Consider the following 27,067-nt stretch of genomic DNA (forward strand, 5'->3'; position numbering starts at 1 on the left):
TTCTGTTTGGAAATAGGATTTTTTATAAATTTTATAGCCTAGAAGTTTTCCGCTACAGCAGCAAGCAAGTCGGCGTCGTTAGAGCGGAAAATGAACTTGCCGGCGACTCCGGAACGGGCGGTACGCAGTAGACGCACCATAGCGGCCACGGGGACGCCATCGACGCTGCGGCCAAATAGTTTAAGAGTATGCGTACCGGCGTCAGGCTCGACCGCGTCAGAGCCATCAACAGCCATGAGGCCAAGCCGGGTGGATAATAGAGAAACTGCGTCGGGAAGAGTGCGAGCAGCAGGCAGCTGTTGTGTGACGGTTTCCTCCTCGGGCAGCTCGTCCCACTGGTGGTCGAAGGAGCCAATGTAGGACGGAGTGATGTAGTCGCCAGGAAGGAGCTCAAGATCGTTGATCTCGTACTCCTCTTCTTGGGCATCGGGGTCGGACTCGTCTTCTTTAACAATGAAGCGCAGACGCAGAGGCACAGCGCCCAGGACGACTGACGCGCGCTCGAAAATAACGTAGAGTGTGTCCTGGCTGTGGGGCGGCAGTTTTTCAATGACAGTAGCTGCCTCACATGCAAGTTCAAGCTCCTCAAAATCAAGAACCGCTTCGACGTTCTCCAGGTACATCTCGAAGGTGTTTTGCACCTCAAGCTGGACAACCAAGCGGTCACCGTAGACATGCGTGCGAGAAACAACCTGGTACTCTACACCATCCTCGGTAAGCGACTGAGGAGCAGAAGTGTGCAGCAGATTGCCGTAGCTTGAGAACTCGGGCATTTCCTCCACAAGGCGGGCCTGAACAGTACGTAAACTGTCTTCGGGTTGAGGAACCGGAGTGCTCGGTTTGGGAGCAGCAAGCGGCTTCTCTTCCACAACTGTGGTCTTTTGTGATTTACGCTCACGTTCAGTCAAGCGACGGATACTGCTGGCATCGAACGCATGGCTGAACTGACTGGGGTCAGACATGTAGTCGAGCAAGGCGTCCTCGAGACTGACTAGTTCAAGACGGACAGGAGGCTTGAAGAACGCCTGAGCAACCTCGGGGCCGTCATCGAAGACACCCAGCGCCAAAGCAGCACGGTCACGAACCTCATCAGTCTCGTCATTAAGACAGCGGCGAAGGAGCACCTTCAAACTCTGCTGCAGGTCATGGTCTTCAACCAAAACAAACTTGCCAAGAGCAGAGACCGCTGCTGCCCGCACCAGCGAGTTTTCAAGCACAACTCGGTTGTAAATGGCTCGGACATACTGGGTAGGGTTGGCTGCCAGGGGGCCCTCCTGACCTAAAACATGCAAAACACGAACCATAAGGTCGGGGAACTCACAGTCTTCGATAAAGTCGGCAAGTTGACTGAGAACCTCATCACGGCTCTCCGGATTAGCCGCCATAATGTCGGTCAATGCGTCCACAACAGTAGTTTTAAGAGAGAGACTTGCCAAGTGTTCCAGCTGCTCTGCAAAGAATGTCAGAACGATGCGGTGCTTGGCAGGGAACTTGAGGGCAAGTGAACGAATAGCATCAACAACAATCGCCCGCAAGTCGTCGGCAATATCGTTCATAAGACCGCCGACCTGTTCGATGAGTCTTTCGACGCTCGACTCAGTACCGGTTTTCAAAAGAGCAGTAATGGCATAAATTGCCACAGACTCATTACGATCTGTGATCAAATTTTCAAGCTCTGAGTTGCAGGAGGCCACAAGATCGGGGCGTTGCATAGCAAAGCGGTTCAAAAGACGGACGGCAGCAAACCGAGAGGGCGCCCGAGGAGATCCCAAGAACACGCGCAAAACATCAACAACCGCGGTTGCTTCGGCAGGCAAAAGTGTAGACATACCGAGAATTGCCTTGGCAGCCTCGATGTTGACCATGTCGCTACGATGCTTCAACCAAGATTCCAGGAATTGCACAAACGTAGGACGGAGCTTGGGATCGTCATCAACAATACCAGCAATGAACCGAATCAAAAGAACCAAGGCTTGCGGACTGCGCATACTCATACTGGCCGAGGCCATATCTTGGATCATTTTGAGCAGGGCCATGCGATCATGAGAACGAAGACGGTAAAGAAGACCCAAAGCATGGTACTGGACAATAGCCGACTGGGGATTACGGGTGTCAATTCCAGTATGAGCCTGAGCAGCTGACATGTAGACCTTGTTGGCGTGAAGAGCCTCTTGGATCTCAGTGGTCCATCGTCTAACCGATTCTTTTGAAATGGGCAGCAAATGGTACGCGGAAACCAAGGCCGCGCTGGAAATAGAGCCGTCCTTGTCGACAATAGCCATACGCATAAGCCGGTCGATAGATTCAAGCTGCGACTCGTCCACAATGTTCACCAATGTCCTCAAAGCGTCCGGCCTGTATACCTGCCCGGGTCCTCCCTGGACATCCTTCATGATTGCGGCAACAAGCATGAGCGTAGAGTCAACAGAGGGCCTCAGTTCGCGCAAAACCAAGTAAGTCGACTGGCGCAGACCGGGGCTCGGCTTCTGGAAAAGCTTGGAAATAGTGTAGAACAGCTCGGTAGCCTCCTCTTGAGGAAACGTCTCACCATGGTACAGCAGCTTCAGCAGCTTGCTCAGGTTGGACCGTGCCTCCCGGGCACTTACTTTGCGGCTGTTGAACGACGCAATACAGTTCTGATACACCGTCATTTTGTCTAGCGTATCAGAGCCCATCGCGTCACCCTGTTTGTACGTGGTGACCGACATGTTGGATGAAGCTGACAAACGGACACGTCCCATGGAAAGACATACCCTGAAAACCGCAGAGTAGGTAGCTAGGTTGCATATAGAGAGTTAGGTGGTTTAGCAAATTACCAGGTTAGTTGCGCGACTTGAGAGAGAAGATCGTGGTTTACAGAGGTGCCGCCGAAAACGACCCTCATCCTGCCGGGCCCGGCGTTGGCCTCTGCCACTGCGCGGGCCTCCTCGTAGGTGGCTCCGCCAACCATGAACACAATTACGTCCTGAGGGTGCTCGGTCTCCTCGCCATGGATCGCCCACTGAGGAAGACTGCCGTCTCCGGGATTGAAGAACGGGTAGCGGGTTTTGCTCAGACGGCCCTTGGCCAGGAGGAGCAGAGCGTTTTCCAGCCCAGACTTGTGTTGTGTGAATACGTTGTCGACACCTTTGAGGCTGAGGTTTTTCAGACCAGCCTGAGCCTTGCGGAGAAAAGATCCTCCAGCTTCAGCAACCCCGTTTGAAGTGCTGCCAGCACCTCGGAACGACTCACCAGCATACTGTTGGATCAGCTTGACCACACCGGTTCGGAGCGTTTCGTTGGCGGGCTGGATCTGTTGTAAAACGCCATGAATAGCATTTTGGCCATGCTGCTCGTATCTGAGTGCGTATAGCGCCAGGAGTCTGTACTTGAGGTGGACCGGAATCGCTGGGCTGGAGACAAACTCCTGCAACTGGCGTGCGTCTCTAGTGTGGTTCTCTGAGCACGCGAGATTTTGCTCGAACTCGCTTACAGCCAGTAGATTGTTTGCCTCAACCTGGCGGGACAGCTCGCCAACCAGGGTCACATGCTTGGAAACATTACCACTGAGTTTTCGGAATTCAGGATATTCTTCAACAAACCGCTTCATGTCAGCCACCGTCTGGATCTGTCGTGAAGACTGGGTTTTTGATTGGTATTGCTGGACGTAGTCTCGGATCCTCTCGCCCAGATCGCCGAAATTAAGATACATTGCTTCGGCGAAAAAGCTATCTTGTCCCTGAGAAAGAACCACCTCTTGGAGTTCCTCGGCGATCTCTGGAACCTGATCCAAAAGCACACGGTTATTTTGAATGCCAATAATTTCACCAACCATTGCTTGATACGTCCAGTGATTAAGAAGAGGTGTGTAGGGGTCGTTTCGACGATCCACAATCAAAACGATGGGAGGAGTGTCGCGCGACGGGAAATCAAAGACTCCCTCCTGCTGTTGGATCTGTCGATTGAGCTCTGCGGCCAGCCGTCTGCTCATTGCTGAATTTTCTTCGAACCGAATCAGAGGTTTTATTTTGAGGCTGAGTAGCACTGACATCAAGCTCTCGACGCTTCTGTCCAGACCCGACGGGGTCCAGCTATCGCGTTCCACACCATAAATATAATCACAATTAGCGCTGAAAAAGTCGCGATTGATAGTATAATAATCACAAAACAGTTCTTGGACTTTAACCACTGCTTCATGGTCGTCAGCTTCTGCCAGGCGTTCGAGATGGGACTTTTTGACGAAATTCGAAAACAGAAGAGTGTACTTTGAGTACCTTGGTGACCGTAACTCCTCGACCAGTTTCTCGATGTTTTCGCTCACGGGCCGTACGAAACAGATGCAGTCGAGGTGGCGCATTTTCTGGCGCGATGCATTGGCCAGATGGTCCACTAGAAAGATGTCATTTTTGAGCAGGGTCGACTGCGAGCTGATCAATGAGAGCATGCCGGTGGTTTCTTTATCAAGCAGCAGCACGCGTGCTTTGTTGTCACCGCCAGCGACCATCAATTGGACATAGTGTTCGCCGACTTTGTTAAGGTCCATGACTAACGGGTGTGGGGTGTCCGCTGTATAGTCGAGATTACGGGGGTGACTGCTGGTTAGGTGCTGTTTGAGGGCTGTTTAGGGGCTGTTTAGGGGCTGTTTAGGGGCTGGCTAGATGTTGGCTAGGTGCTGTGGGTAGATTGTTAGAATGCTCAGCGTTTAGAGTGTCAGAGTGTTAGCTGGTTTAAGTGGAAATAGATGCTTAGACATGTTCGAGAAGCTTAAATATACAGTCGCGATCCCGGTTTGTCATGCAAGTCACTTTCCGTAAAGTCAGTCTAGAGGTTGACGATAACCTTTCAATAAAAGAATTACAAGGGCTGATCGAGAAGCAATTCCATGTTCCCGCCTCAGGACAGTCGTTTCTGGCAAACGGCAAACGGATCGTACTGAATCCCGAGGCCAAAATCTCCGATCCAGTTGGTGGCAAGACCCCGACCAAGATCATGGTTTTGGGCAGCTCGCAGCAAAAGTCCGATGAAATTGCCTCGTCGGCCAATGCGTACATCCGACAAGAAGCCCGCAGAGAGCAGGCAGTGGCCAGTTTGGCGGCTAGAAAACGTGCCCCCGCTGTCACCACCGCACCAACCGAATACACTTTCCACGAAATAAAGGCACTGCCCTACGGCGATAGTCAGGGCGCTCTCGATTATCTGCAGCGGATCAAAGACGATCTCGGAGTGCGAGTTCTCATGGAAAAATACAAACTCAAGGTTAACGTGTTGTCGGAACTGGACCCGGCGCTGAATACCGGATCCAAAGAGCGACGGCTAGGATTAAACCGCAATCGGGGAGAGATGATCGAGCTGCGGATCAGAACCGACGATTATATGGGGTTCTGCAACTTCAATGAGGTCAAGAAAGTTCTCTGCCATGAACTGGCCCACAACACCCAGGACGATCACGACGAGGCGTTCTGGAAAGTCTGCCGCCTCTACGAACGCGAAATAAACCAAGGCTGGGGCACCGGCCACCGTCTAGACTCTTAACCTTTCGGCGACCCCCTCCGGTTACTCAGCAATGTCACGAGAAGTCGTCGAAAAGTACAAGTAAGTGAACGAGTGGCGGCGGCGGAACCGATGCAGAATACGGCGAGCGGCCGCAATCTGAGGCGAGATTAAATACTAACAAAGGCTGGTCTTTCTCGGTGAGCAAAGCGTCGGCAAAACATCGCTGCTGTCCCGATTCATGGACGACCATTTCGATACCCAGTACAAGGCCACTATTGGCATTGATTTCATGTCCAAAACAATGTACTTGCCCGACCGTACTATCCGGCTCCAGCTGTGGGATACCGCGGGCCAGGAACGGTTCCGGTCGCTCGTGCCATCGTACATTCGCGAGTCCAACGTGGCGGTGGTCGTATACGACATCACGGACCGCAAAACGTTCGACGACGCCTCAAAGTGGATTGACGAGGTTCAAGCGGACCGCCAGGGCCAGGCCCTCATTGTGCTCGTCGGCAACAAGTGCGACCTCACGTCCGCCCGCCAGGTAACCACCCAGGAGGGCGAAGAAAAGGCAAAAGCTCTGGGCGCAATGTTTATGGAGACCAGCGCAAAAAACGGACACAACTGCAGACCCTTATTTAAGAAGATTGCTAACGAACTCGTCGATATGGATATTGCACCGCAAACCGAACAGCAGGCTGGCCTGGTGGACGTGAATGTCGAAAACGAGGAGCCCCAGGGCTGCTCATGTTAATATATAGCTTGGAAATACATATGATTCCGCACTTTTCTCGAGCCAATGTCCCGTTTACCTCTGCACAAAACTGCGGCACGGTGGGACCCTGCTTTCCCTCTTCCAAAGAGAGGATCAGTGGCCGCTTATGCAGGGCCCGGATATGGTTCCTAGCAACCCCACTATCTGCGTTGTGCGCCCCTGCAGCAAGCAAAGGAAGGCTCATTTGTCATCTTTTTCATTTTAAGGTTTGTTGGCAGGCCCTAGGCATTGCGAAGCAATCAGGGGGCGGTTAGCAGTGGCGAGGACGTCCAGACCGAATCGATAGTGCATTGATCCGACTCGATTGACTGAGCGCTCGCTGATGGGCGGAGGGGTAGGGCAGGGAATTTTGCATGCCGGGATGTCTAAAGCCGAGTGTTCATATGATCAGCAGGACGGCACGCTGGCGATAGCCGGGCAGTGCGGGACTCGTGCTGGCAGCCGTGGTGTGGCCGCAGTGCCGTCTGAAGGTGTGGCTTTCCACGCCAAACACCACAGCGCGATGTCTCACACCGTCATGTAAATACGCCATCTTGCATGCATCTTGGCCTGTCGATCACTGGTAGGCCTTGTATTTTGGCACATCGTGCCTGGTTCGGGGGCTTGGCAGGCCAAAAAATAACCCTCCTGCACGAGTGAAATCCATCGCCTCTCTCATACAACCTTCATCCTCGGCTTAGCTCTTATCGACTGCACTAGTGCAGGTTTGTGGTTCGAGCCATCTCTCCCCAACAGCCCTTCCTGCAGCTGCCAACGCTACTCCCCTCGTGCTGTCGGATCAGGGCAGAGTGCAGCGGGGCGCCGTCAGTCGTTTCTAATGTTTCTAATATGCCTGACGGGTAGCTCATTAACTTGGAACAAACTGTCCGAAGCTGTAAATCCTCGCAGTCATGCCTGATCCCGGCTAGGTGAGCGCTAAAAGATAGTTTAGGGTCATCTTAAAGTGCACTGCGCGAATAAACTTTAATGTCTCGCTGAATATCCTTTCGCCCGCATAACGCGCTCGTACGCCCATTCAGTGTAGATCCGCCGGGTGAAAGGGCCTCCAGAGCATAATCGCAGCCGCCCGGGCACTAGTGCCGCCCCATCAAGCCCCTCTTTCCTCCCCGTTCTACTGATCGACCTGCTTTTGTGCAAGACCCCAACCCTTGCCCACCATCCCACTCCCCACTTCCTCATGCACTATCAACTCTTAGTACCTGCTTCGTCAGTTGTCTACTTTCTATTTGTTACCTAGACACTACTAGTTTTGGTTGAATACCGGACATTAGGGTCGCAATAGTAAACAGTTTTGTTTCAGGTAGGCTAACTATTTATTTTGGCCTCCCCCAGAGCTCAAACCCACCAGAACCTGTGCGCTCGCCCTTGGCCACGCTCTGCTTCTAAAAAAAAACCTGAAAGCAAGTCCTGCTCTGACTTGGGGTAAAGTCTCGTACTTGTGACCGGATTGTTATTACGGCTTTCTTTGATATAACGCCCAGCCCGACCTGCGTCTGATTCCCTGTTTTTGAAAAGACATCCAAGGTTCGTCTCCGGGCCAGCTTCTCTGTGGTATTCTTGTTTATATTTTTCCTTTTTATTTCCTGTGAGCGCCGGCGTTTCTCGTATTACCCCAAACCATGAGTGTAGAAGGTACGCCCGGGCCGGCATCTCCCCAAGATAGCCCGGCCGCCCTCGCCGCCCAGCCCATTGATTCCAACCGCTCCTCAGATACGTCCCTTTCACACAGCGATACGCCCAGTAGCCACATGGTGGTGCTGCGGCCCCAGCACAGACCAAAATCTAAAGTCAAAGTCTTTCAATGCACAGGCTATGACGACTGCAATATGACGTTTTCTAGAAGCGAACACTTGGCCCGTCACATCCGAAAGCACACCGGGGAAAGGCCGTTCGTGTGCTTCTGTGGCCGCTCGTTTTCAAGGCTGGACAACCTTCGCCAACACGTGTACACTGTGCACGCCAAGGAAGGCCATATCGTGCAGTCGAACGGCACGGCAATAGCCATTGGATCCAAGACACGGCGCGCTGCCTTTGATGCCCTACAGCAGCAGCCACAACAGCAGCAGCCACAACAGCAGCAGCCACAACAGCAGCAACTGCCACAGCTCCAGCAGCAACCCCAATCAACGCCAGTTGCAGCAACCTCTGGGCAACCTCAGCGCCAACCTTATTATCAACCCACCCCGACTCAGGATGCTCCCATGGCTGGCGCGAACGGGACCCCACAAAAGCCGCTGCCTCCGCATCCGGTCATGGTCATGCCAATGGCTACACCTGTATCATCCGATGCTACTTCGCAGTATCACCCAGCCCAGCAAACGACGGCTGGGGGTGTGCCTATGATGATGATGGGAGGAATTATGAGTGGGCAACCCATGTCACAACAGCCTGCTCCAGCTCCTGGGTATACTTATGCACATACTTCTGGCCAGGGACTCGTCCAGGTTCCAATTTCAGCTGCAGTGGGAGGGCAGCCCCAGGTGTATTTCCAAGGCCAGCATTCTGCTACCGCTCCGACGGCCCCAGCAGCTCCAGCAGCCCCAGCAGCTCCAGCAGCCCCAGCAGCCCCAGCGGCTCCAGCGGCCCCTTCACACGCGTCGTATCCACTTTGGACTACAGCGGCCCCCAGTAGCACACATCCACTCCCGTCCAGGCCGCACTCAACAGACGAATCGGCAGCTCTACACTTTGCATCAAACGCGCCTCCGGCATCTCCGACGTCTACATCATCAGCCCTTGACGGTGCGTCACCGCTTCGTGCCCCTTCTTCCTTCTCAAATAGGCAGAGTCGTGATAGATGCAGCGTGTCGTCCGTCGAAAGCTCTGGTCACATGTCTGTCGCATCTGGGTCGTCCTCCGTTCGATCCTCGCAAACCTCCCTGTGGCTAAGCTCGGTGCTGAATGACTCTAACGAATCGCCGCCCACAGTGAGCCCGCAGGCTTTCGAGCCCGAGGGTAACTGTCTGCCGGCGGTTTCCCAGCTTGGTCCCTTGAAGTCCAGCCCACGCCGGACTGATCTGTTGACGAAGCCCCTCCCAAAATTGCCCTTTGAAATATCCAACAGTTCCAACAGCTAGGCCGATATTCGCTCTGTATTTTATAGTTTAATTTGACGTTATTTAATTACCTCTCCGTTTCTGCCCTTACCCTGGTATGTGTATCTCGAACACCACCGCATACCCTTTTTTGGGTAATCATCTGTTTGGTAACATCTTAGTTAACCGGATATAGTGTGGCGACCCGCTTTACCTCGATAAGAGCATCCCACCCTGCTTTGTCATCGAACCTCTTCCTCTCCCCATCAATGAATCTCTCTTACTCCGCCTCGCCAACCTCTTCGAATGGCTCGTACTTCTCCGAGACGTCCCGTCCATCGTCGACGTCTCCGACGTTCTCCCGATCGTCACTGAGCCATTCGTCCAAATGCCGCATGGACGCCGGCCGCGGCTTCGATCCGGAAGATGACATGCTATTCTGTCCGGCTCTGGCCCCCACGGAACCGCTAGCTCCTCGCTCCTACGCCAATATCCAGTCGAATTCGGTGCGTTCGCCAGAGTTCGTACCGCGGGAAGTCCGCACCACAAGTATGCAGACTCCGCTCGCGGCCACTCTCCGCGCTCGGCGGGCTCTAGAGATTATTGACCCGGCAACTGGTCTCCGGGTCGAATCTCCTAGGCCGGCCGGTCGCTAAAGGGTATATTTATTTTGTCCACGTCCCGATTCTCTCACCTAGCGCAAGCTATAGTTTGCTATTTATGACAACAATTCGCCAGCATTGGCGTTCAACTTCATCTAGTTTTTGATGTATAGCTGATTCTGTAGATGATTCTAAATTTTTACCCTGTTGAGCCGCTTCGGTAAGCTGGCCCAGCCTTCTCCGCCAATCGGTGCCATTCGTGGTTGTTTTTTAATAGATCTGCGGGGCCTTTGGTCAATCAATTGTTGCGATTCAGTAATTAGTGCTTTGCACTGTTTATAGGTGCAGACTGGCTGTGCATGGTTGCCTGGTAAAGAGCATCGTTCTGCGCGTCTGTGCATATCGGTAAGAAGAATCGGCTTCTGTGCATCAACTATTTATTTTCGTCCACTTTCAATACGCAGCCTGTCTTGCTTTCGTTTGTAGTCTAATTGTTGCTATGTTTGGGCAAAGGTCGTTTGTTTGCTCTGTTTCCGTTACCACCCTGCCGTAGTGTCCTCTGTTGGGTAGTGCCCTCTCTTCTGTTGTTCATCTTTTCTCTCTACCTCTGCTCCTTTACTCTATTTTTCTCGCCTTTCCTTGTTGCGTCTGCATCCCCTTAATTTCGCTTTGAGTTCGATCTCGATTCATCGGTAGTGTTCTAGCCTAATAAACTACGCCGTCTAATCAACCTTCGTAACACCCCACAACATATCAACAGAATACAACCAAAAATCAAGCTTAAAATACCTCCAACACTCAACAGATACGCAGGCAATTGAATCAAAACTGCCTCCACAAAAGTCACCGCGCTCATCCATCTCTGCAACCTTCCCTGTCAGCATGGTCGTGCCGACAGAGAAGGTGGTTGGAAATTGGTTTGAGGCCGCCAGAATATCAACAGTCGCTTATAAGGTTTATGCGGCAAGACCAAGCAATGAGGATACGATTATGGCTCAAATGGTCGAGGCTGCTATGCGCTACGATGACCCCAGCTGTTTGGTCTCGACATCTGGTCGAGAGCTGTGGGTATTCTCTCTAGAAAACGAACTGCCCGTCCCACCTAGTCAGTTCAAAATGACAGTTGTATCAAGCGGTACACTTAAACCGGAATACCTCGCCTCAGAAGAACACATCCCCCGGCCTTGGCCGTTCCTCACTGCCATCGAGGGCCGCTGTATCGCGTATTTGTCTCAAGTATCTCCGCCACTGCAGCCGTTTGGCAAAACAAGCCTCATATCTACAGACGATGGATCATTATTGCATATAAAGGCTGCAGTCACTAGCACTGGTGAGCTCAACCTACGACTAACCGCTGAGAGGGCCAACCTCATCCCCGCTCAAGGAAAAGAGTCCAAAACAGTGTGGCTGATCCCTTCTGGCCGTCAAGCCCTTTTGGTCGAGGCATCCTCTGTCCCCTCTCCAATGATGAGCCGTCGTTTCCTGTCAGTAGTGCAAAGGGTTGTACACTTTACCATCGATGCCTCTGCCCTCGATGAGTCTCCTTGGGTCCGAGTTGCTCTGGATGGTAAGGATTTTCTGTGGCCCGCAGCCCTTGTAATGACAATTGCCGGTGGAAACTATCAGGCAGGCCTAAGCTGGCTAAACGAACCTGACGAATTCACTGCACTGGGTGACAACATGCTTTGCATGCAGGAAGCTTTGGCAAATGCCAAAAACAATGCACCCAATACCGCGCAATCCAGTGTTGAACCAGCTGCAGAGGCGTTTCCTCTAGCTACTAGGGGCTTTTTGCAACAAAGTACATTCAGATCAAGGCGGCCGGTTCTGGCAACTGCATCTGTACCCCCTCCTCCTCCAACGCCGTCCGCGGTCAACCATGAAAGCCCTGCTGCTCCTATATCAATTGCGGCTGCAGCTGCGAGAGCAGCAGCAGCGTCGGTTCCTCCAGATTCAGTTGTACCAGCAAATGAACACCCTGTATATCCCACACCAGGCGATCCGTCCCCGGTGCGTGACTGGAGCCCTACATCGGACGGGTGGGACGAGGAAGATATTACAGTTGCCGATTTCAACTTTTACGATGCTCCACTTGAAAATGAAGAAAATCTAAAAGAAGAGCCTGAACAATTACCCGAGGCAATCACTGACGAGCCACAGATCGAAGCTAATGTTGTCGAAGAGGTGCAGATCGAGGATGAGGGCAAAAGCTCCTTTTCAGCGCTGCGATTTCCTCAAGATTCGCTGGATGCTAAATACACACAAGGTGGCCGGTACTTTACTTTTGTTAAAGAAGAAGAGGACGAAAAACTTCGAGATTCGCCAAGTACGTCGAACGAAGAACCCCAAAAGCGAGAGCTTCTTGAGGATACAGAAATGATGGATGAAAATTACGACCCCGATAATGATAATGATGTCGATGAAGCTGACGATGAAGAATTGGAGGAAGACGAAGAGGATGAAGAGGATGAGGAAAACGAACAAGAAGACAGCACCGGAGATGCCGAAATGTACGATATCCAAGATGAAAATTTCGATATTGAACACGGATACTATAAATCCGCTGGCCGTAAAGGATACGCGGAAATCTCGAATTCCGTATCCGACGCATGGATCAGCGCCCTGACCAACCAGTCGGGCCTTGTTTCAGCCGATAACATCTCCATCGACGATCTTCAATATCTTATGGCCCAAGTTGTCTTTGATGGTAGTGGACTTGAATCAATGCTCAAGCTTGCGCCAAATATGGGAGAGCTTGAGCCAATTTCCGAAGCAGATCGTATTCGTCTTCGAGGAATATATCCTGACCTTCGAAGTGTGACGATTGCCGAGGCGTCTGGCAGTGTTCCGGCTATGATTGATAATGATGCTGCGCCCAGTACTCGAGGCTCGGTGACGTCGATCGATGCAGAAACGCAGCCAGCGGCCTCTGCCACCCCTGGTTCGTGGACCAATGCTACACGAATCGGTAGAGTTCCTAGCCGACCGTCGAGCCGAGTTGGATCACGGGTGCATAGTCCAGAAGGCAGCAAAACATCTTCTCCTAGCGTGGCCCCAGTTACATCAGTTGTGCCATTACCTTCTAGTCCAAAGACAAAGACCGAGAGCTTCACTCTTCTCTCGCCTCCTTTGTATTCAGTAACGCGAGGTGATCAGCCCCATAAAGCCCGCGCATCAATTTTGAGATTTTGGAGGGCATTCGGATTGCAACCCAACAATGAGCAGAGGGATATTTCACTTATTGTTTTGACTCTTGCCTCGCCCAGGGTTGTTAATCATGCAAGGATAGGTATGCGAGCACTGAAGGAGATGTACGAGAGCTGCCATCTAGGTAAAATGGAGTTGCCTACATTTGCTTCGGTAGTGAATGGAATTTTGAATATCTCAACCGACCTAGACTATACTAGTCCGGATACTGTTGGGGACCTATTCGAAACATCGTGCTCCTATTTAAAACGCCAATTACAAGAGCTAGACTCTGACACCAAGGTAGTCATCGTGATGGCATTTCCACCGAGCCCTCGAACATCACTGCTACCACTGGCACGGGGCTTTAGAGCTATAAGGGCTACTTTTCCTCAAGTGAGATGGGTTTTGTGCTCAATCGACTCATTTGTGTCAAAAGAGGGAGCTGAGGCGCCAACATCTCAGTACCGACTTATGAAGTACGCTTTACTTTTGTACGACAGGTGGGTACCTCATACCACCATAAACTATGGCGGACCTTTCTATTTGCCAGCGTTTTCACTTGCACGGCTTGCACCGCACTCTATTTCGATCAAATTCCAGCCTCGACCCCCGTCGCAAATTTTAGACGATGATCCAATGATGCATGTGTGCTACGCCATTACACCCGACAGACGATGGGTTACGGTAGCCTGGACGGATCAGTGGGCAAATGTGACCAAGGTGGAAGTTCTGCGTCTGGCGGGCCTCTTACGAACCCGAGCCAGCTCACCTGTACTCGGCTTGTCGAACAGTGATCCAGGAAATCCCGTGGCTGGACCCACAGGAGAACCACATGTTGACCGTACGCTGCGGAACTTGGACTCTGTTTTGTCGGACATTTGGCGACGCACGGGCCAACTGTGCGCCTCAATTGGAGACTCGCCCCGGAATGCCCGTTGGACTGTGTCCATCATCAAATGTGGATACATGGATGCAGCCGAGGTTGGGATCTGGCGCCGAGTTGCAGATGTACGATGGGAACAGCAAACACAATTGGCCTTCCCTTATCTTTTGCATTTACCCCAAACGCGGCCTTTGAATGTCCACGAGGGAGAAGTGCTCTTCCCGCATGTCAGCATGACCGAGTTCAAGTCGTCTGGACGCCCAGCATCGCCCGCTGCACCAGCCACTCCAACCACACCAACGAGTGCAAGTGCAGCAGAGGGCCGCAACGACAATGTAATTGTTGCCGCGCTCGACGAGACACATGGCATTGTGTTCAAAAACCAGAGTCAAACCTGGGGCATAAGTGCACCGCCGCTGGTGACGGGAGTTCTGATCAAACCGCTTGTTCCCGCCGCTCTCAAGGGGTACCAGCTGCTCGAGGTTGTGCTCGTTTACGCTCAGGCCCAGCAGCCAACTAGCATCATGAAACAGGTTCTGGGACAGTACAGACGCCTTGCCAGCTTGGCTGAGTATAACGGCGTGTGCACAAGCCTAACAATCATGCCATGGCATGTGCACGCGGCAAATAAAATGGTAGCTGCTCTAAGTACGTTGTAGATAATAGAGTCCGGGCCTAATGATCACGTGACCAAACCTCCAAATCTCAGAATCCCAAAAAGAAAAACTGGTTTGTCAACATGGAAGTGGACGAGTTCGCGGAGGCTGTTCAAAGGACAGATAACGGAGCCGTGCTTGCCGAGGCATTTCAGGAGGCAGTGCGAAAGCAGGCGGTCCAGGTGAACCAACAGCAGGGTGCCGAGAACCCCGAGTTTATTGCGCTGGAACGCGAGGCTCGGTTGTGGTCGCTGGTGCAGACAGTACAGGCGAGCATAAACCACACAGAATCTGGGCGGCATTCCCAAGTACTCGCATGGCTCATGGAAATGCAAATCACGCCTGCCGAGCCGTCGGACTTTACCGCAACGAAATGGCTTCACACAACCACGCAGGTGAGGGCTGGTCAAGGTGGTTCAATTAGAATGCTGGATCTAGATGCGCCGGTACGAGAAGGAGCTGCTATTGACGCAAGTGATGCCGAGGCAGATGCCACTGTGTTTAATTACATCTTCGATCTTCTCCTTGCTGGGAAACGCAAAAAGGCCGCGCGAGTCTGCTCGTCAACAAACAATTGGCAGCTCAAAGCTCTACTAGAGGCTCAAATAACTGCGTTAACTGCCGCAACGTGTTTTGCCGTTTCCACTACATCTAATATTACTATCGCCGAAAGAGCAGTCTATGGATTTCTGGCCGGAGATGTCCAATCAGCCCTGCCACTTTGCACAACCTGGGAGCAGCAGTTTATCGTGATGCTGAACTCCTTGGTATGTTCTGAACGTTTCTCTAGCGAAAAAATCAAACTTGCCCTTCCTGTGTGCCCTTACAAGTCCTTTGATGACGTTTTTGCGGCTTTGGCGAAACTGCCTTTAAGTAACGAGTTCATCTACCGAGTAATGGGTGCAGTGATCTCCGACAAAATCGGCGAGCTTGAAGCAGAGGTAGCAAAGGAAATCAATCTGCTGGCCAGTGCTCCAGATACCGTATCTGCTGATCCAAGTTATGTTCGAATTGCTGCTCACTTGGCTCTGGTAGCCCCGCAGGGTGTCGCTGCCAAAGATTCAGAGTTGGTGATTGATGCCTACATTTCGTATCTTGAGATGTTGGAGAAGTGGCATTGGATTCCAGGCTATGTTAGATTTTTGCCCAAGCAAGCTATGGCCGAGGTATATGGCCGGGTTCTCGCTCAGATTGCAGCAGCCCCCCAGCGGCAACTGCAACTACAAATTGCGTCCAAGTTCGACTTGCCCATCAAAGAAAGTATCAAGACAGCTGCGAACCTTATTTTGCAACAGAACTCTGACATGTTTGTCGAAGATGATGTACATGACGAAATTGAGACTGAGCAAGTGGGCCAACATGCCCAACAATTAATTGCTGCTATCGAATGGCTCAGGGAAGCACAGCTTTGGGATAGCACTGCAGAGACTGTGGCCGTTGTTGCGGATGCCCTGCTGCGACATGGCGAAATTGCCGCGTTGCGACGATTGAGTGATGTTACTGGCCTGGACGATGTCGCCCAACAGGCCACGGGGATCTCGCCCAACCTAAAAGCCGATCTTGAACACTATGCGGTTTTGATCCAAGCCTTTGATGCGATTGCAAGGTGGGAGGCGGTTGAACACCCCACACCTGAACAAGCTACCACTGTGGCAGAGGCCACGCAGAGGGCCGCCACAATTCTCGGTCCTGAGGCAAGCAAGGCATCTAGACAGGCATCTCTGTGGATCAAGTACGTCCCAATCCTAATATTGGAGGCTATCCGCATTCTGGATGCCGCTAATTTGTATGAAAAGTCCCTGGAAATGGCGGTTGTTGTCGCCGAGGAAAACTCCAAGCTCTATAATGTATTTGTTGCCAGCAACAGACTGTCCGATCTTTTGGATAGTCTGGCTCGTGCAGAACTCAATAAATGGTAGATACAATTCAACTATAAACCACTATATTTTGGCGGTTTGAGGACACTGTGATTTATCCTTTGTCATCATGACTGTCGACGTCCAGGAAGCGCAAAGAATTGTCCGCAGTGATCCAGGCAAGGACGATAAGAAAGTGCAAGAACAAGAGAAGGCATTTGAAGTGCTAGGAAAGTATTATGTCGAACAGAAAGATGCAGAAAAGGTGCGAGAACTGGTGACCACTGCACGAGAAGTCACTTCGGGCTACGCCAAGAGTAAGACGGCCAAGATCATTCGTTCGCTAGTCGACGCAATGGGCAAGATCCCCGATAGCGTTGACATTCAGATTGCTACTATCAATGAGTGTGTTGATTGGGCGATTGCTGAGAACCGCAGCTTCCTCCGCCAGGGTCTCCAGGTGAGGCTGGTGGCGCTTTTATCGGAAAAGCAGTCGTACACGCAAGCTATCAAACTTATCGGTGACTTGTTGCGTGAATTGAAAAAGTTGGACGACAAGATGATGCTTGTAGAGGTCCAACTGCTGGAAGCGAAGGTTTATCACGCTTTGCGCAATTTGCCCAAGGCGCGGGCAAGTCTCACGTCGGCGCGAACCAGTGCCAACAGTATTTACTGTCCACCGAAAACACAAGCCGAGCTCGACACGGTGTCGGGTGTTCTGCAGGCCGAGGACGGTGACTACAAGACGGCGTTTTCGTACTTTTATGAAGCCTTCGAAGGGTATGCTGGCCAGAACGATCCGCGGGCGGTCGACGTTTTACGGTATCTCTTTTTGGTCAAGATTATGCTCAATTTGACTGATGATGTGGACCAGCTCGTTGCTAATAAGACTGTCAAGCAGTACGCTGGTCGGGACATCGATGCGATGCGAGCTATGGCCTCCGCGAACCGGAACCGGTCGTTGTCTGAGTTTGACAAGGTGCTTGCTCAATACCGTGATGTGCTCACTGCTGATCCATTCATTCGGTCTCACCTCAGCGCCATGTACGACAAAATGCTCCAGGACAATCTCGTCAAAGTCATTGAGCCTTACGAATGCGTAGAGATTGAGCATATTGCCGAAGAGCTGGGGTTGGAAACACGACAGATCGAAGAAAAACTAAGCCTGATGATCCTCGACAAGGTGTTCTACGGCGTGCTTGACCAAGGTAATGGCTGGCTCTATGTGTATCCTGAGCCGTCGCCTGATAAAACATACGAGCTGGGTCTCGAGACTGTCAAACACATGTCAAGTGTTGTGGATATGCTATATGAAAAGGCTTCCTTAATCAACTAGGTCGCTTAAAATGCTAAAACTGCTATATATGTACAATCGCGATTTTGGCGATCACTAATCATGACCCAGCCTCTTCCTGCTTGGGCCGGCGACGGTAAACGGTTTGTGCCTACGCATCTAAATAGCGGAACGACGCGGTCGTCCTTTGAGACAGGCGAAGAGATGCCGTCCTCGTTTCGACGGACCTCGGTTTCCGGCTCGATATTCTCTGCACAGGGCTCATCGTTTGGTGCACCGAAAACCCTTCGCAAGCCAGCTGACGCTGATTTGCCACCAAGTGAGTCGATTCACATCAACAGGACCAAAGATTTAAGCGAGATATCTTTCAAGACCGAGTCTAAACCTGCTGTCACTCCGTCTCGCGATACAGCCGCGCACCAGGACACTGCTGTCTTGGTGTTTGGGTTCCCAGCCGGGATGACTATGGCTGTAATTCAGCATTTCTCGCAATTCGGCACCATCATTGAGAATTCGTCCAACGTCGTTAGTGCTTCTCCCAATACGTCGACCCCACCGGCCATTGAGTGTGGCCGTAATTGGCTTAGACTACGCTACAAAGACCGCCAGGCTGCTGAACGTGCAGTTGGCGAGAACGGCCGCATGCTTCCCGGAGAATTTGTTGTTGGTGCGGTTTTGGCTGATGGAGGTGATGGCGTGCCTGCTCCCTCTGCATATAACTCACTACTTGTTGATGAGAGCGATACGTCGATTTTGGCGGATGTGTCTTCCATCCTCGACAAGTCGATCACTGGAAAGCTCCCAGAGCCTCAACCGGTTGTAGAGCCGTCACCTCCCAGCTCAGCCCCCAGCGTGAGCGATCCGGCCAAGCTGGTGATAAAAGCGCCCGCCACGTCACTATTCAAACACAAGGAGAAACACGGCGTGACTCTCCCGCACCTATCTATTCATGCCCCGGAGTCGTTGGAGAAAGAGATAGGATGGCTGTCTTGGGGTGCCAAGAAATTGCGTGAGGCGGTGTTTGGATGGGATGACCTCTAGGTATTTATTTGCTTTTCTATTGACGAGGAGTATGCGGAAGATTAGGGGCAAAGGATGTTCTCAACGATGTTTTTTTGGTCGGTAAAGCGCGCAGCGGAGTGCGCATAGGAGTACGCATCGGACTGTGTGTGGGGCTCCGCAGCGGCGTGTGCGGTGTTCGGACGTCCCGTTGGATGAACTCTCGTCGTGGCGTTGAAGGCCCAGCCAGCACTTTTGCGCGGTCGGTCTGAACAGACACATCTCGTGTGGCTACGCTGGTAGCAGGATAAACCACTTTGCAAGTGTATTCTTTCATGACGTTCGAGTCAACAATAAATCTGTCATTAACCAGCGACTGGAAGGACATGGAAACCACAAACAACAACGCCGACAAGCCCACATTAATCAAAACTGCGGCCATCGCGGGAGCAAACCATGCTGCTAGCGCGTGGACCGGCGAAAACGTTTGTAGAGTGTAAAACCATAAAGTGTCGGGTCGCCAGGTGTTGAGCACCCACACGTCATCATCAAGCGTAGTGTTGTTACTTTTGGGCCGCTCGTCTACCGGCTGAGCCAGCAGCGAGTATTTTTTGGTGATCTTGAGCGACACGATCATGTTAACAGAGGACCCGAGAAAAAGGACAAGTGCACACGCCAGGGCGGGCCGTGATCGGGGGTTTTGCTGAAAAACGCCGTCGAAAGGCACATACAATGAGCTGCAAGCCATCATCACGGCGTTGGCCAGGCCGCCGACGGCGACAGCAATTGCAGGCTCATTCCAGGTTTTGGTAGCCCACCATTCCGAAAGAGATAAATAATAGTCAAAAGGAAGCGACAGCAGCCGCTCCTTTAGTGGCGTTTTCCGTATCCGCAGATCCAGCTGCGGTGCGATTTTTTTGGAGACCATTGTTTACGGTTGGTCAGCAGATTTCAGGTCCACGGGAAATGTAGCGAAAGCTTGGAGGACTAAGTCGGGCCCGCGGGAGTGCTCGACTTTGCAAAACCCGAGGTTAGAGTTTATTTGCAAAAACGAACGCCCGCATTTGAATTCCGAGTTGTTGCTGGCGGCCAATGGCTGTCCCTGCGCGTCGTAAACACAGAGTCGGGCTTCGACTTCGGAATCAATTTGAAAATGTATATCGCAGGGTTGCGGTGTGGAAAATTGTACCTCGACGTCTGGGCCACGGCATACGTATTGTCGTTCAAACAGCCCAGAGTGCACTGGTGACGATTTGCCAATACGAACAGGCACATCACATGAAGCTATTAGCGAGTAATCCCCACTGGCGGGCTGCGATAACCCAGGAATGACAATGTATCGACCAGGAGACAAGCGTGTCAATCGTATGCTTGTGCTGCATCGATTATACACTGCATTGACCGCTAAAGCACGGGACACGTCCGGTGCTGGAATTGCCGTGGTCGAAGAAGGATCTCCGTAGAAAACAGCAAGCTGACTGTATAGAGACGCAATGTTGTCGCATTTTGGAATATAGTAAATGTCCAGTTGGGATGCATGTGTGTCAAGGTCAACGTAAAATTGAGAGTTGTCACCCAAGCTAGCGTCCGTCAGTGAACATGCCCGGTCTACAGCCCAGCTGCCCTCAATGGAGGCTTCCATACTTTTAACAGGTTTGAGAAAATGAACTGGTTTATCGGTCAAGGCCTCAAACACAAACACGGCCAGATCCTTATCTCCCTTGAGCTCTTTAGAATGAACAACAAACGTAACACTACTTTTGGGCGGTATAATCACACTGAGATCAGTATACAGAGTATTTGTTTCTGTGCTCTTGCCCAAAAGCTCTGCCATCTGAGGAGAGTAAACTTTGTGGTCACATGAAAACGCCTGCAAACTCAAAAACCCTTTGAAATCAAAATCCCGTTTAACTCCTGCATAAGCCATAACTGGGACCGGTTCATCGGACACATTGTGCGCAGTATACTGGGGATATGCACCGAGATCGTATTTTTTTTCAGTGAGGCGGTTGACAGACATGATCGCGTGTGCCACGTGCCTGTGGGCCCATTTGCATTTGTCAAAATTCAAATAGAGCATGCTGAACAAGCTGGAAATTTCATCCCAGGTATACCACCGACTGCCAGTGCCGCTAACCCATGGATTAACGACCTTGGCTTTGTCTTTGGCCATGCTAACAATGGCATAATCGTGATTCGGTACTAGAGGCTCGACAACATCAGGGCCAGTTCCCAAACACAAAATCAGTTGGCCATTAGTCCAGTCTTGCTTCCACTTGCCAAACAGATCTGCCAGCGATTTGCCAGGATTTTCAGCTGCCCAATTGGTGAGAATGGTAGTGAATGGCAGCCAGCCAATTAACCGATACACGTCGATCGCAGCATGGCTTCCCGAGAACGTGTAGCCGCCCATTAGCTTCATGTAGGACTTTTCAAGCAAAAAGGGCCACGCCGATCCTTTACTTGTGGTCAGGTGGAGCGGACGAGACCCTCGGGATACAGGTCTCTTGTCGCTGATCTCAACAACTCTGGTGGTTGCCATTGTCGTAACACAGACCAGGTACTTGCCTGATGGCGATAAAACAGCTGTGCCATTGACTTGCGGATAGATGCGGCATAAAGCTAGTGACGTTCCGTGAGAATTCATCGCAATAAGACCAGCCACGACCGAGCAATCACCAAGCGAACTTTGAACTATCTCGTCGTTCGGGACATCCATAGCCGTAAATTCTGACGGAACCCATTGGATTTTGAGGTCGCTGTCCCACGATTCCATTTCGTCGACATATTCATCTTGGAAATCCGCAATGCCCAGGTACTCCAATTGCCACGCCCAATCCGGCAGCGCGATAATGGAGCCTATTTTAGAGGTTACGAGCTCTATTGACTTTTCCTTGGCCAGCAGCTCGCGCTTTTCAATCATGTCGTACACCTTCAAGGCGGCGGTCATCCGCTGCTTGGGGTTCTCCACAGCACCGCTCCCCATCAGCCCATTCAAATATCTCAATCCCTCTTTTGCTAATCCTAAGGCCTTGTCGTAGTTCCCTAATGCATAGTAATACTGTGCATACGCCAAACTGCTCGACATATATCCTGTCTCAGCCCCGTGAACCAAAGTTACTAAGACGAATCAGTGGATTTTTAAATGTTGGAAACGAGGACGCTTCGAGAGCAGCGCGAAACCGAGGACTTGTGTGTGCCCTTACTTGAGCAAGAGGATAATCCCGAGCTGTTTGTGTTTTTCAGAGACAAACATGTCAAGTTTCTTAGAGGGATGCTGGGCAATTTGTCCTCGGGGTTCATTTCTCTTGACGCTTCCCGTCCATGGATGGTGTTTTGGGCAGTCAATGGGCTGGCGCTTATGGGAGTAGACACAAGTGAATTGAGAGGTGAAATTGAGGCGACTCTTCTCAAGTGCCAGCATCCGGATGGTGGGTTTGGTGGTGGATTCGGTCAGCCCGCCCATTTGGCTTGCACTTATGCTTCCATTATGGCTCTTGCGCACACCTCTCCCGCAGCATGGAGCAAGATTGACAGAAAAAAGTTATGCGAGTGGCTGTTAACCCTGAAACAACCCGATGGGTCTTTCAAAATGTGTCTGCACGGTGAAACCGACCCTCGAGCTACGTACTGCGCGCTCTCTGTTGCATCAATTCTGAAAATTATGGACAAAAAGCTAACTGAAAATGTTGCTACTTACATTAAAACTTGTCAAACCTACGAAGGGGGCTTTGGAAACCAGCCTCTAGCCGAAGCGCACGGAGGCTATGCGTTTTGTGCTTTGGCCACACTGCATCTTATCCCCGACTTGAACATTGCTGAAACAATTGACTTGCCTGGTTTTATTTCCTGGCTAGTCGCCCGTCAGCAGCACGTGGTTCCTGGGTTCAGCGGGCGGATTAACAAACTGGTCGACGGGTGTTACGGCCACTGGGTGGGCGGCTGTTGGGCATTGGTGGAGTCAATTGACGAAGGAATCACCGAGCTGTGGGACAGAGACGGACTGCAAAGCTATAACTTGATGTGCTGTCAGGCTGACCGTGGGGGCCTGCGAGATAAACCGGGGTGCGGACCAGATAGCTATCATACCAACTACGTGTTATGCGGGTTGGCTGCCTGCCAATATGCCTACAGCAACCCTGGCAAATGGCAGCCAACTGCCCAATGCACACCCAGCGTCCTGCCTCTGCACCCTGTCTATGGCCTACCGCTAACTACCGCTAACCGCGCTGACGGGTGGACTTAGTCATGGACATACGAGATGCCAACGACGAGCTGGCGAAACAATCACACGTAACCGAGGAGGTGCCGCTGTCTACGGAGTATTTTGGATTCGCATACTACCTCACTGCCTCGGTGGTTTTGATAATCTACATTATATGGGCATTCACACCCCAGGCATGGCTCGAATCAATACAAATATACTACTACCCCTCCCGGTGGTGGGCACTGACGGTGCCAGCGTTTGTCCTGGTGTTGCTCATGTACATTTACGTTGCATTAACAAGCTACAATATCGAGGTACTTACTTTCGATCCAATACGACCAGAAACCATCACCGATCTCGACGCTAAGATCGACGGGGACTATTTATTTGCTCATTCGGCTGCGGTTCGGGATTTGCCTTTAGACAAAGTATGCCAGGTACTTTATTCAGATATTAAATAGGGTTTTGGAAAAATGCAATGTTATTTACGAAGGCGTCGTTGCAAGCGACGTTCTGCGCACCTCCTTTTCGCGGCGCATTTCCTCTTTAAGGGCAGCCGAGTCCAGCGGCTTGAGCAGCTCGAAAGAGCACAAGAGTTCCTCGCTAACCGACATGGCGGCACCCCAGTTATCGAACTCACCGCAGTAGTTTGGTGCGCTGAACACTGTGACGAGCGAGCGGTCGTTGAAGAACTCGTAGCCGTCTTCGACAACCATGTGTGCCCGGCACACAAGGTCGAAACCAAAGCGGCTCAAAAACTTGTTAATTGCAACCTTGTTGTAACAATAAGAAACACCTCTCTCGTTATCCTCCCACTCATTCGGCGAGTCTGTTGGGTCACTCCACAGAAGGTCGTTCAGCAACCCGTAATCGGGCACATCGGTCGGCCGTTCAATGCTGCGAATGTCGTTGATGCTTGTTAGCGATGGGCTCAAGCCACCGTGCACGCAAAAGATTTTTTGAGCAACCACGGCGGCGATTGGCAAGGTGTTGAAAGTGTCGACAAACATTCTCCACGTTTTGACGCTTGACCGCCGCTTGCACTCGTCGTAGAACCCGTAGATACGCGTCACGCTCGCACACTCGTGGTTGCCTCGCAGAATAAAGAAATTTTCCGGGTACTTGATTTTGTAGCAAAGCAACAGTACAATGGTCTCGAGGGACTGCTTGCCTCGATCCACATAATCGCCCAAAAATAAATAATTCGACTCCGGAGGGAATCCACACATGTTGAACAATCGTAACAAATCTCCGTACTGACCATGTACATCCCCAACCACCTTGACAGGTGGGCTTAGCTCCAGCAGGGTCGGCTGGGACAAAAATACCTCACGAGCGGCTTGGCAAATGACGGCAATCTCAGACGATTTTAAGCAGAATGAGCGCGTGGTCTTGCCTGAAAATCCTGCATCCAGTAGCAACTGTATAGTATCGTCCAAATTAATGAGACCGCTAGGTCCGCCAATCAGCTGACTGGCTCCAGGGGTTCGTGGGGTCAGGCCCCCAGCAAACGGCAGCTCACCATTGATATTAGGGGTCAAAGCTGCCGGCATATCAATCGCTCCGGGCTTTGCTCCCGGTGTAGATGGCACTCCAAGCGATGTGGACGTCGAGTTGGCGCTCGTAGCGGTCGAGGTGTCTTTGCTTGCACTGGGGTTGCTGGCAGCGTTGGGCGTGCCTCCGCTCGCAGCAGGCCCGCTCTCCGAGTAAGGAGTGAGCGAGTTCGTGATATTACCATCCTTGTCACGATACATAAGAATAGGCTCTTTGGCCTCGTGAACTTGCAGACTGCGCGGAACATTGGGGAACGGGTAACCATCGGTTGATTCGTTTGCGCCGACAGAGTGCGCCATCGCCGACCCCATATTTGAAGAAGCAGGAATTGACGTCGGTGCACTTGCTTCTAACGACCCGCTACCATGCGATGGGCCCGAAGCTAGCGCCGCAGCCGCAGCAGCCCGTCCGCCACCACTCCCGTCATCGCCCGCACTGAGCGATCTTCGTGACTTGTTTGATTTATGTGATCTTATAGACCTTCCACTCTTCGTGGAGGTCTGCGTATCGGTTCTAGAGAAACCAGGCGTTAATTCATTGCGCCTCTGGCCTGGTTTCGAACTATTGTTTCCCATGACTAAGTTGAAAGAAGGGAAAAAAACCCGTTGATGGTGTGGGTAATGTTTGCTCGCTGAGGGTAAGGGTGGGTAAATGAGCACATTTATGGCGAAGAAATTTAATATATAGCATATAGCAACTAAAACAAAAGACGGGCGAGAGAAACACCTAGACCAGCCGTAGAAACTTGGCAGACAACATCTTTTTTACTTTTAATGACGACCGGAGCTGGTAACAGACCAAGATCCCTCAGCAGGTTGCTCGGCAGGAGCAGAAGTCTCAACGGTAGCCGGCACCGCAGGAGTCGATTTCACAGCTGTAGCAGGGGTAGCTCTGACAGATTCTTGAGGCTCGTCATCGGTGCTCAGCACGGCAAAGCCCTTCGTAATGTCTTTAGTGCCACTGGTGGTAGCTGCAGCAGCCGGTGCGTTAGCGTTGCCGGCACCAGGAGCAGCCCGTCCCCACTCTTCAAAGTTACGAGAGCGGCCGTCGTTGCGGCGAGGCTGTTGGGTTTGGCTTTTGGCCTTGTTCGGCAGCTCAGGGAGAGTCTTACGAGCGGACCAGTCGAGCTCGGGCTCTGCCGCGCGAGGAGGACGATTGGCACGAGGAGGGCGGGTGAAGGCAGGCTCGCGGCGAGCAGACCAGTCAAGATCAGGCTCATCGCGAGGGGGGCGGGGCCCACGGCCACCGAATCCGCCACGGTCACCGAATCCACCGCGGTCACCGCCGCGGAACTCGCGAGGCTCGCGCTCACGGGGCTCACGACGAGCGCTCCAGTCGAGCTCGGGCTCATCGAAACCGCCACGACGACCAAAGCCGCCACCACGACCACCGTGCTCCAAAGGAGGCAAAGGCCCACGGCGACCAGAGCGCCAGTCATCATCAGTGCGATCGCGCTCACCACCCATACGGTTTTCGGCAACAGCAATACGGAGAGCACGGCCGCCAAGCATCTTACCCTCGCATCCCAGAGCCTGGACAAGCGACTCACGGTCATCAAACTCAACAAAGCCATAGCCACGGATGCGGCCGGCCTCGACATCTTTGGGCAGACGGACACTGGACACAGCCAGCCCTTGATCAACGAAGAATTGGGAAATAACAGTCTCGTTGATTTCATACGGTAAACTGATCAACCGAGCAGTGTAGGGAGGAGAGGTAGGAACAGGAACTGCCTCGCGCATCAGACGAGTAGGCCTTCCGCCCCACCCCGAACTGGAGCCGCTCCACATATCATCGGACACGGCGGCGACAGAGGGCATCTCGTCGTCAGCCCAGGAAGACGAATCGGCAGCATCACCGAACTCACTGATGAACTCACCAAGAGCCATGCGCTGTCCCTTCTTCTTTGGAGCCATTTTTTTTTTCAACAGAGTAAGTTTGACAACTCCCTTACGAAGTTTTTTTTTTCACCCTCCGCCAGATCTCCCATCGCTGACTAACAACCGACTCAGAGGGGTTGGATGGGTAAAAAGCAACCTTTCGGACCAGTTTGCCCTACACCCCTTTTACACCCAACCATGCGTTTCCATTCGCCAGCCATGCAGCACTTTCAGTGCCTTGCAGAACCGGTGCCAACATGCTGTTTTTCGGGAGAGGGGATGCCTGGCCAGGGCCAAAGCCATCACGCACCTCTGGCATGAGTGGGCCGAGAGATCGCCAATAAAACACGATCGGATCACCTTATCCTAGACAGGTGTATGCGCGACTTTTATCAGGTGCCAAAACCCAGCGGAGACAACCTTTGCCCTGTACAATAAGCATGGTGGTAAGGGCTTGGGGCGTTCTCCAGAATACACTTGCGGTCTCAGTGAGCCACCGCGAGCAATTACCGAAATAACTAGACCTCCATACGCAGCCTCTTCCATAACCTACAACCAGTTACAACACACTCCCCAGATCAGCCTGCACATCCCCCAACCTGGCCTCCAGAAATCCTATGCACGCACAAGCCTGACCTTACCTCAGCTCTCTAAACTCTCTTGCC

At 52.0% G+C, this 27,067-nt stretch overlaps 16 protein-coding genes across 16 annotated transcripts; 10 read left to right on the plus strand and 6 right to left on the minus strand.

Annotated features, from left to right (window-relative positions):
- Positions 1 to 38: 38 nt before the first annotated feature.
- Positions 39 to 2,741, minus strand: B9G98_00427 (Coatomer subunit gamma; the record flags this gene model as incomplete). The annotated part of the gene is made up of 1 exon (XM_024806985.1): positions 39 to 2,741. One exon carries the CDS (start codon positions 2,739 to 2,741, stop codon positions 39 to 41), a length of 2,703 nt encoding a protein of 900 aa, XP_024662753.1.
- Positions 2,742 to 2,812: 71 nt separating this feature from the next.
- B9G98_00428 (Vacuolar protein sorting-associated protein 45) lies at positions 2,813 to 4,522 on the minus strand (the record flags this gene model as incomplete). The annotated part of the gene is made up of 1 exon (XM_024806986.1): positions 2,813 to 4,522. One exon carries the CDS (start codon positions 4,520 to 4,522, stop codon positions 2,813 to 2,815), a length of 1,710 nt encoding a protein of 569 aa, XP_024662754.1.
- A 251-nt stretch (positions 4,523 to 4,773) lies between these two features.
- B9G98_00429 (hypothetical protein) lies at positions 4,774 to 5,511 on the plus strand (the record flags this gene model as incomplete). Its single annotated transcript, XM_024806987.1, has 1 exon — positions 4,774 to 5,511. One exon carries the CDS (start codon positions 4,774 to 4,776, stop codon positions 5,509 to 5,511), a length of 738 nt encoding a protein of 245 aa, XP_024662755.1.
- A 31-nt stretch (positions 5,512 to 5,542) lies between these two features.
- On the plus strand, positions 5,543 to 6,226 carry B9G98_00430 (GTP-binding protein ryh1; the record flags this gene model as incomplete). The annotated part of the gene is made up of 2 exons (XM_024806988.1): positions 5,543 to 5,571; positions 5,656 to 6,226. 2 exons carry the CDS (start codon positions 5,543 to 5,545, stop codon positions 6,224 to 6,226), a joined length of 600 nt encoding a protein of 199 aa, XP_024662756.1.
- A 1,640-nt stretch (positions 6,227 to 7,866) lies between these two features.
- On the plus strand, positions 7,867 to 9,324 carry B9G98_00431 (Biofilm and cell wall regulator 1; the record flags this gene model as incomplete). The annotated part of the gene is made up of 1 exon (XM_024806989.1): positions 7,867 to 9,324. One exon carries the CDS (start codon positions 7,867 to 7,869, stop codon positions 9,322 to 9,324), a length of 1,458 nt encoding a protein of 485 aa, XP_024662757.1.
- Positions 9,325 to 9,551: 227 nt separating this feature from the next.
- On the plus strand, positions 9,552 to 9,938 carry B9G98_00432 (hypothetical protein; the record flags this gene model as incomplete). The annotated part of the gene is made up of 1 exon (XM_024806990.1): positions 9,552 to 9,938. The coding sequence occupies one exon, from the start codon at positions 9,552 to 9,554 to the stop codon at positions 9,936 to 9,938; it is 387 nt and encodes a 128-aa protein (XP_024662758.1).
- An 828-nt stretch (positions 9,939 to 10,766) lies between these two features.
- On the plus strand, positions 10,767 to 14,615 carry B9G98_00433 (Mediator of RNA polymerase II transcription subunit 13; the record flags this gene model as incomplete). The annotated part of the gene is made up of 1 exon (XM_024806991.1): positions 10,767 to 14,615. One exon carries the CDS (start codon positions 10,767 to 10,769, stop codon positions 14,613 to 14,615), a length of 3,849 nt encoding a protein of 1,282 aa, XP_024662759.1.
- Positions 14,616 to 14,695: 80 nt separating this feature from the next.
- B9G98_00434 (Nucleoporin NUP84) lies at positions 14,696 to 16,531 on the plus strand (the record flags this gene model as incomplete). Its single annotated transcript, XM_024806992.1, has 1 exon — positions 14,696 to 16,531. One exon carries the CDS (start codon positions 14,696 to 14,698, stop codon positions 16,529 to 16,531), a length of 1,836 nt encoding a protein of 611 aa, XP_024662760.1.
- A 67-nt stretch (positions 16,532 to 16,598) lies between these two features.
- B9G98_00435 (putative 26S proteasome regulatory subunit rpn6) lies at positions 16,599 to 17,804 on the plus strand (the record flags this gene model as incomplete). Its single annotated transcript, XM_024806993.1, has 1 exon — positions 16,599 to 17,804. One exon carries the CDS (start codon positions 16,599 to 16,601, stop codon positions 17,802 to 17,804), a length of 1,206 nt encoding a protein of 401 aa, XP_024662761.1.
- A 60-nt stretch (positions 17,805 to 17,864) lies between these two features.
- On the plus strand, positions 17,865 to 18,803 carry B9G98_00436 (Nucleoporin nup40; the record flags this gene model as incomplete). The annotated part of the gene is made up of 1 exon (XM_024806994.1): positions 17,865 to 18,803. One exon carries the CDS (start codon positions 17,865 to 17,867, stop codon positions 18,801 to 18,803), a length of 939 nt encoding a protein of 312 aa, XP_024662762.1.
- Positions 18,804 to 18,819: 16 nt separating this feature from the next.
- B9G98_00437 (hypothetical protein) lies at positions 18,820 to 19,398 on the minus strand (the record flags this gene model as incomplete). Its single annotated transcript, XM_024806995.1, has 1 exon — positions 18,820 to 19,398. One exon carries the CDS (start codon positions 19,396 to 19,398, stop codon positions 18,820 to 18,822), a length of 579 nt encoding a protein of 192 aa, XP_024662763.1.
- Positions 19,399 to 19,692: 294 nt separating this feature from the next.
- Positions 19,693 to 21,849, minus strand: B9G98_00438 (Calpain-like protease palB/RIM13; the record flags this gene model as incomplete). The annotated part of the gene is made up of 1 exon (XM_024806996.1): positions 19,693 to 21,849. The coding sequence occupies one exon, from the start codon at positions 21,847 to 21,849 to the stop codon at positions 19,693 to 19,695; it is 2,157 nt and encodes a 718-aa protein (XP_024662764.1).
- Positions 21,850 to 21,906: 57 nt separating this feature from the next.
- On the plus strand, positions 21,907 to 23,007 carry B9G98_00439 (Protein farnesyltransferase subunit beta; the record flags this gene model as incomplete). The annotated part of the gene is made up of 1 exon (XM_024806997.1): positions 21,907 to 23,007. The coding sequence occupies one exon, from the start codon at positions 21,907 to 21,909 to the stop codon at positions 23,005 to 23,007; it is 1,101 nt and encodes a 366-aa protein (XP_024662765.1).
- Positions 23,008 to 23,009: 2 nt separating this feature from the next.
- Positions 23,010 to 23,429, plus strand: B9G98_00440 (Meiotically up-regulated gene 84 protein; the record flags this gene model as incomplete). Its single annotated transcript, XM_024806998.1, has 1 exon — positions 23,010 to 23,429. The coding sequence occupies one exon, from the start codon at positions 23,010 to 23,012 to the stop codon at positions 23,427 to 23,429; it is 420 nt and encodes a 139-aa protein (XP_024662766.1).
- A 24-nt stretch (positions 23,430 to 23,453) lies between these two features.
- Positions 23,454 to 25,097, minus strand: B9G98_00441 (Serine/threonine-protein phosphatase PP-Z1; the record flags this gene model as incomplete). The annotated part of the gene is made up of 1 exon (XM_024806999.1): positions 23,454 to 25,097. One exon carries the CDS (start codon positions 25,095 to 25,097, stop codon positions 23,454 to 23,456), a length of 1,644 nt encoding a protein of 547 aa, XP_024662767.1.
- Positions 25,098 to 25,292: 195 nt separating this feature from the next.
- Positions 25,293 to 26,438, minus strand: B9G98_00442 (putative RNA-binding protein sce3; the record flags this gene model as incomplete). Its single annotated transcript, XM_024807000.1, has 1 exon — positions 25,293 to 26,438. The coding sequence occupies one exon, from the start codon at positions 26,436 to 26,438 to the stop codon at positions 25,293 to 25,295; it is 1,146 nt and encodes a 381-aa protein (XP_024662768.1).
- Positions 26,439 to 27,067: the final 629 nt, after the last annotated feature.

Source organism: Wickerhamiella sorbophila (genome assembly GCF_002251995.1).
Source record: "Wickerhamiella sorbophila strain DS02 chromosome Unknown contig1, whole genome shotgun sequence".
In the NCBI taxonomy this organism is placed as follows: Eukaryota; Fungi; Ascomycota; class Dipodascomycetes; order Dipodascales; family Trichomonascaceae; genus Wickerhamiella; species Wickerhamiella sorbophila.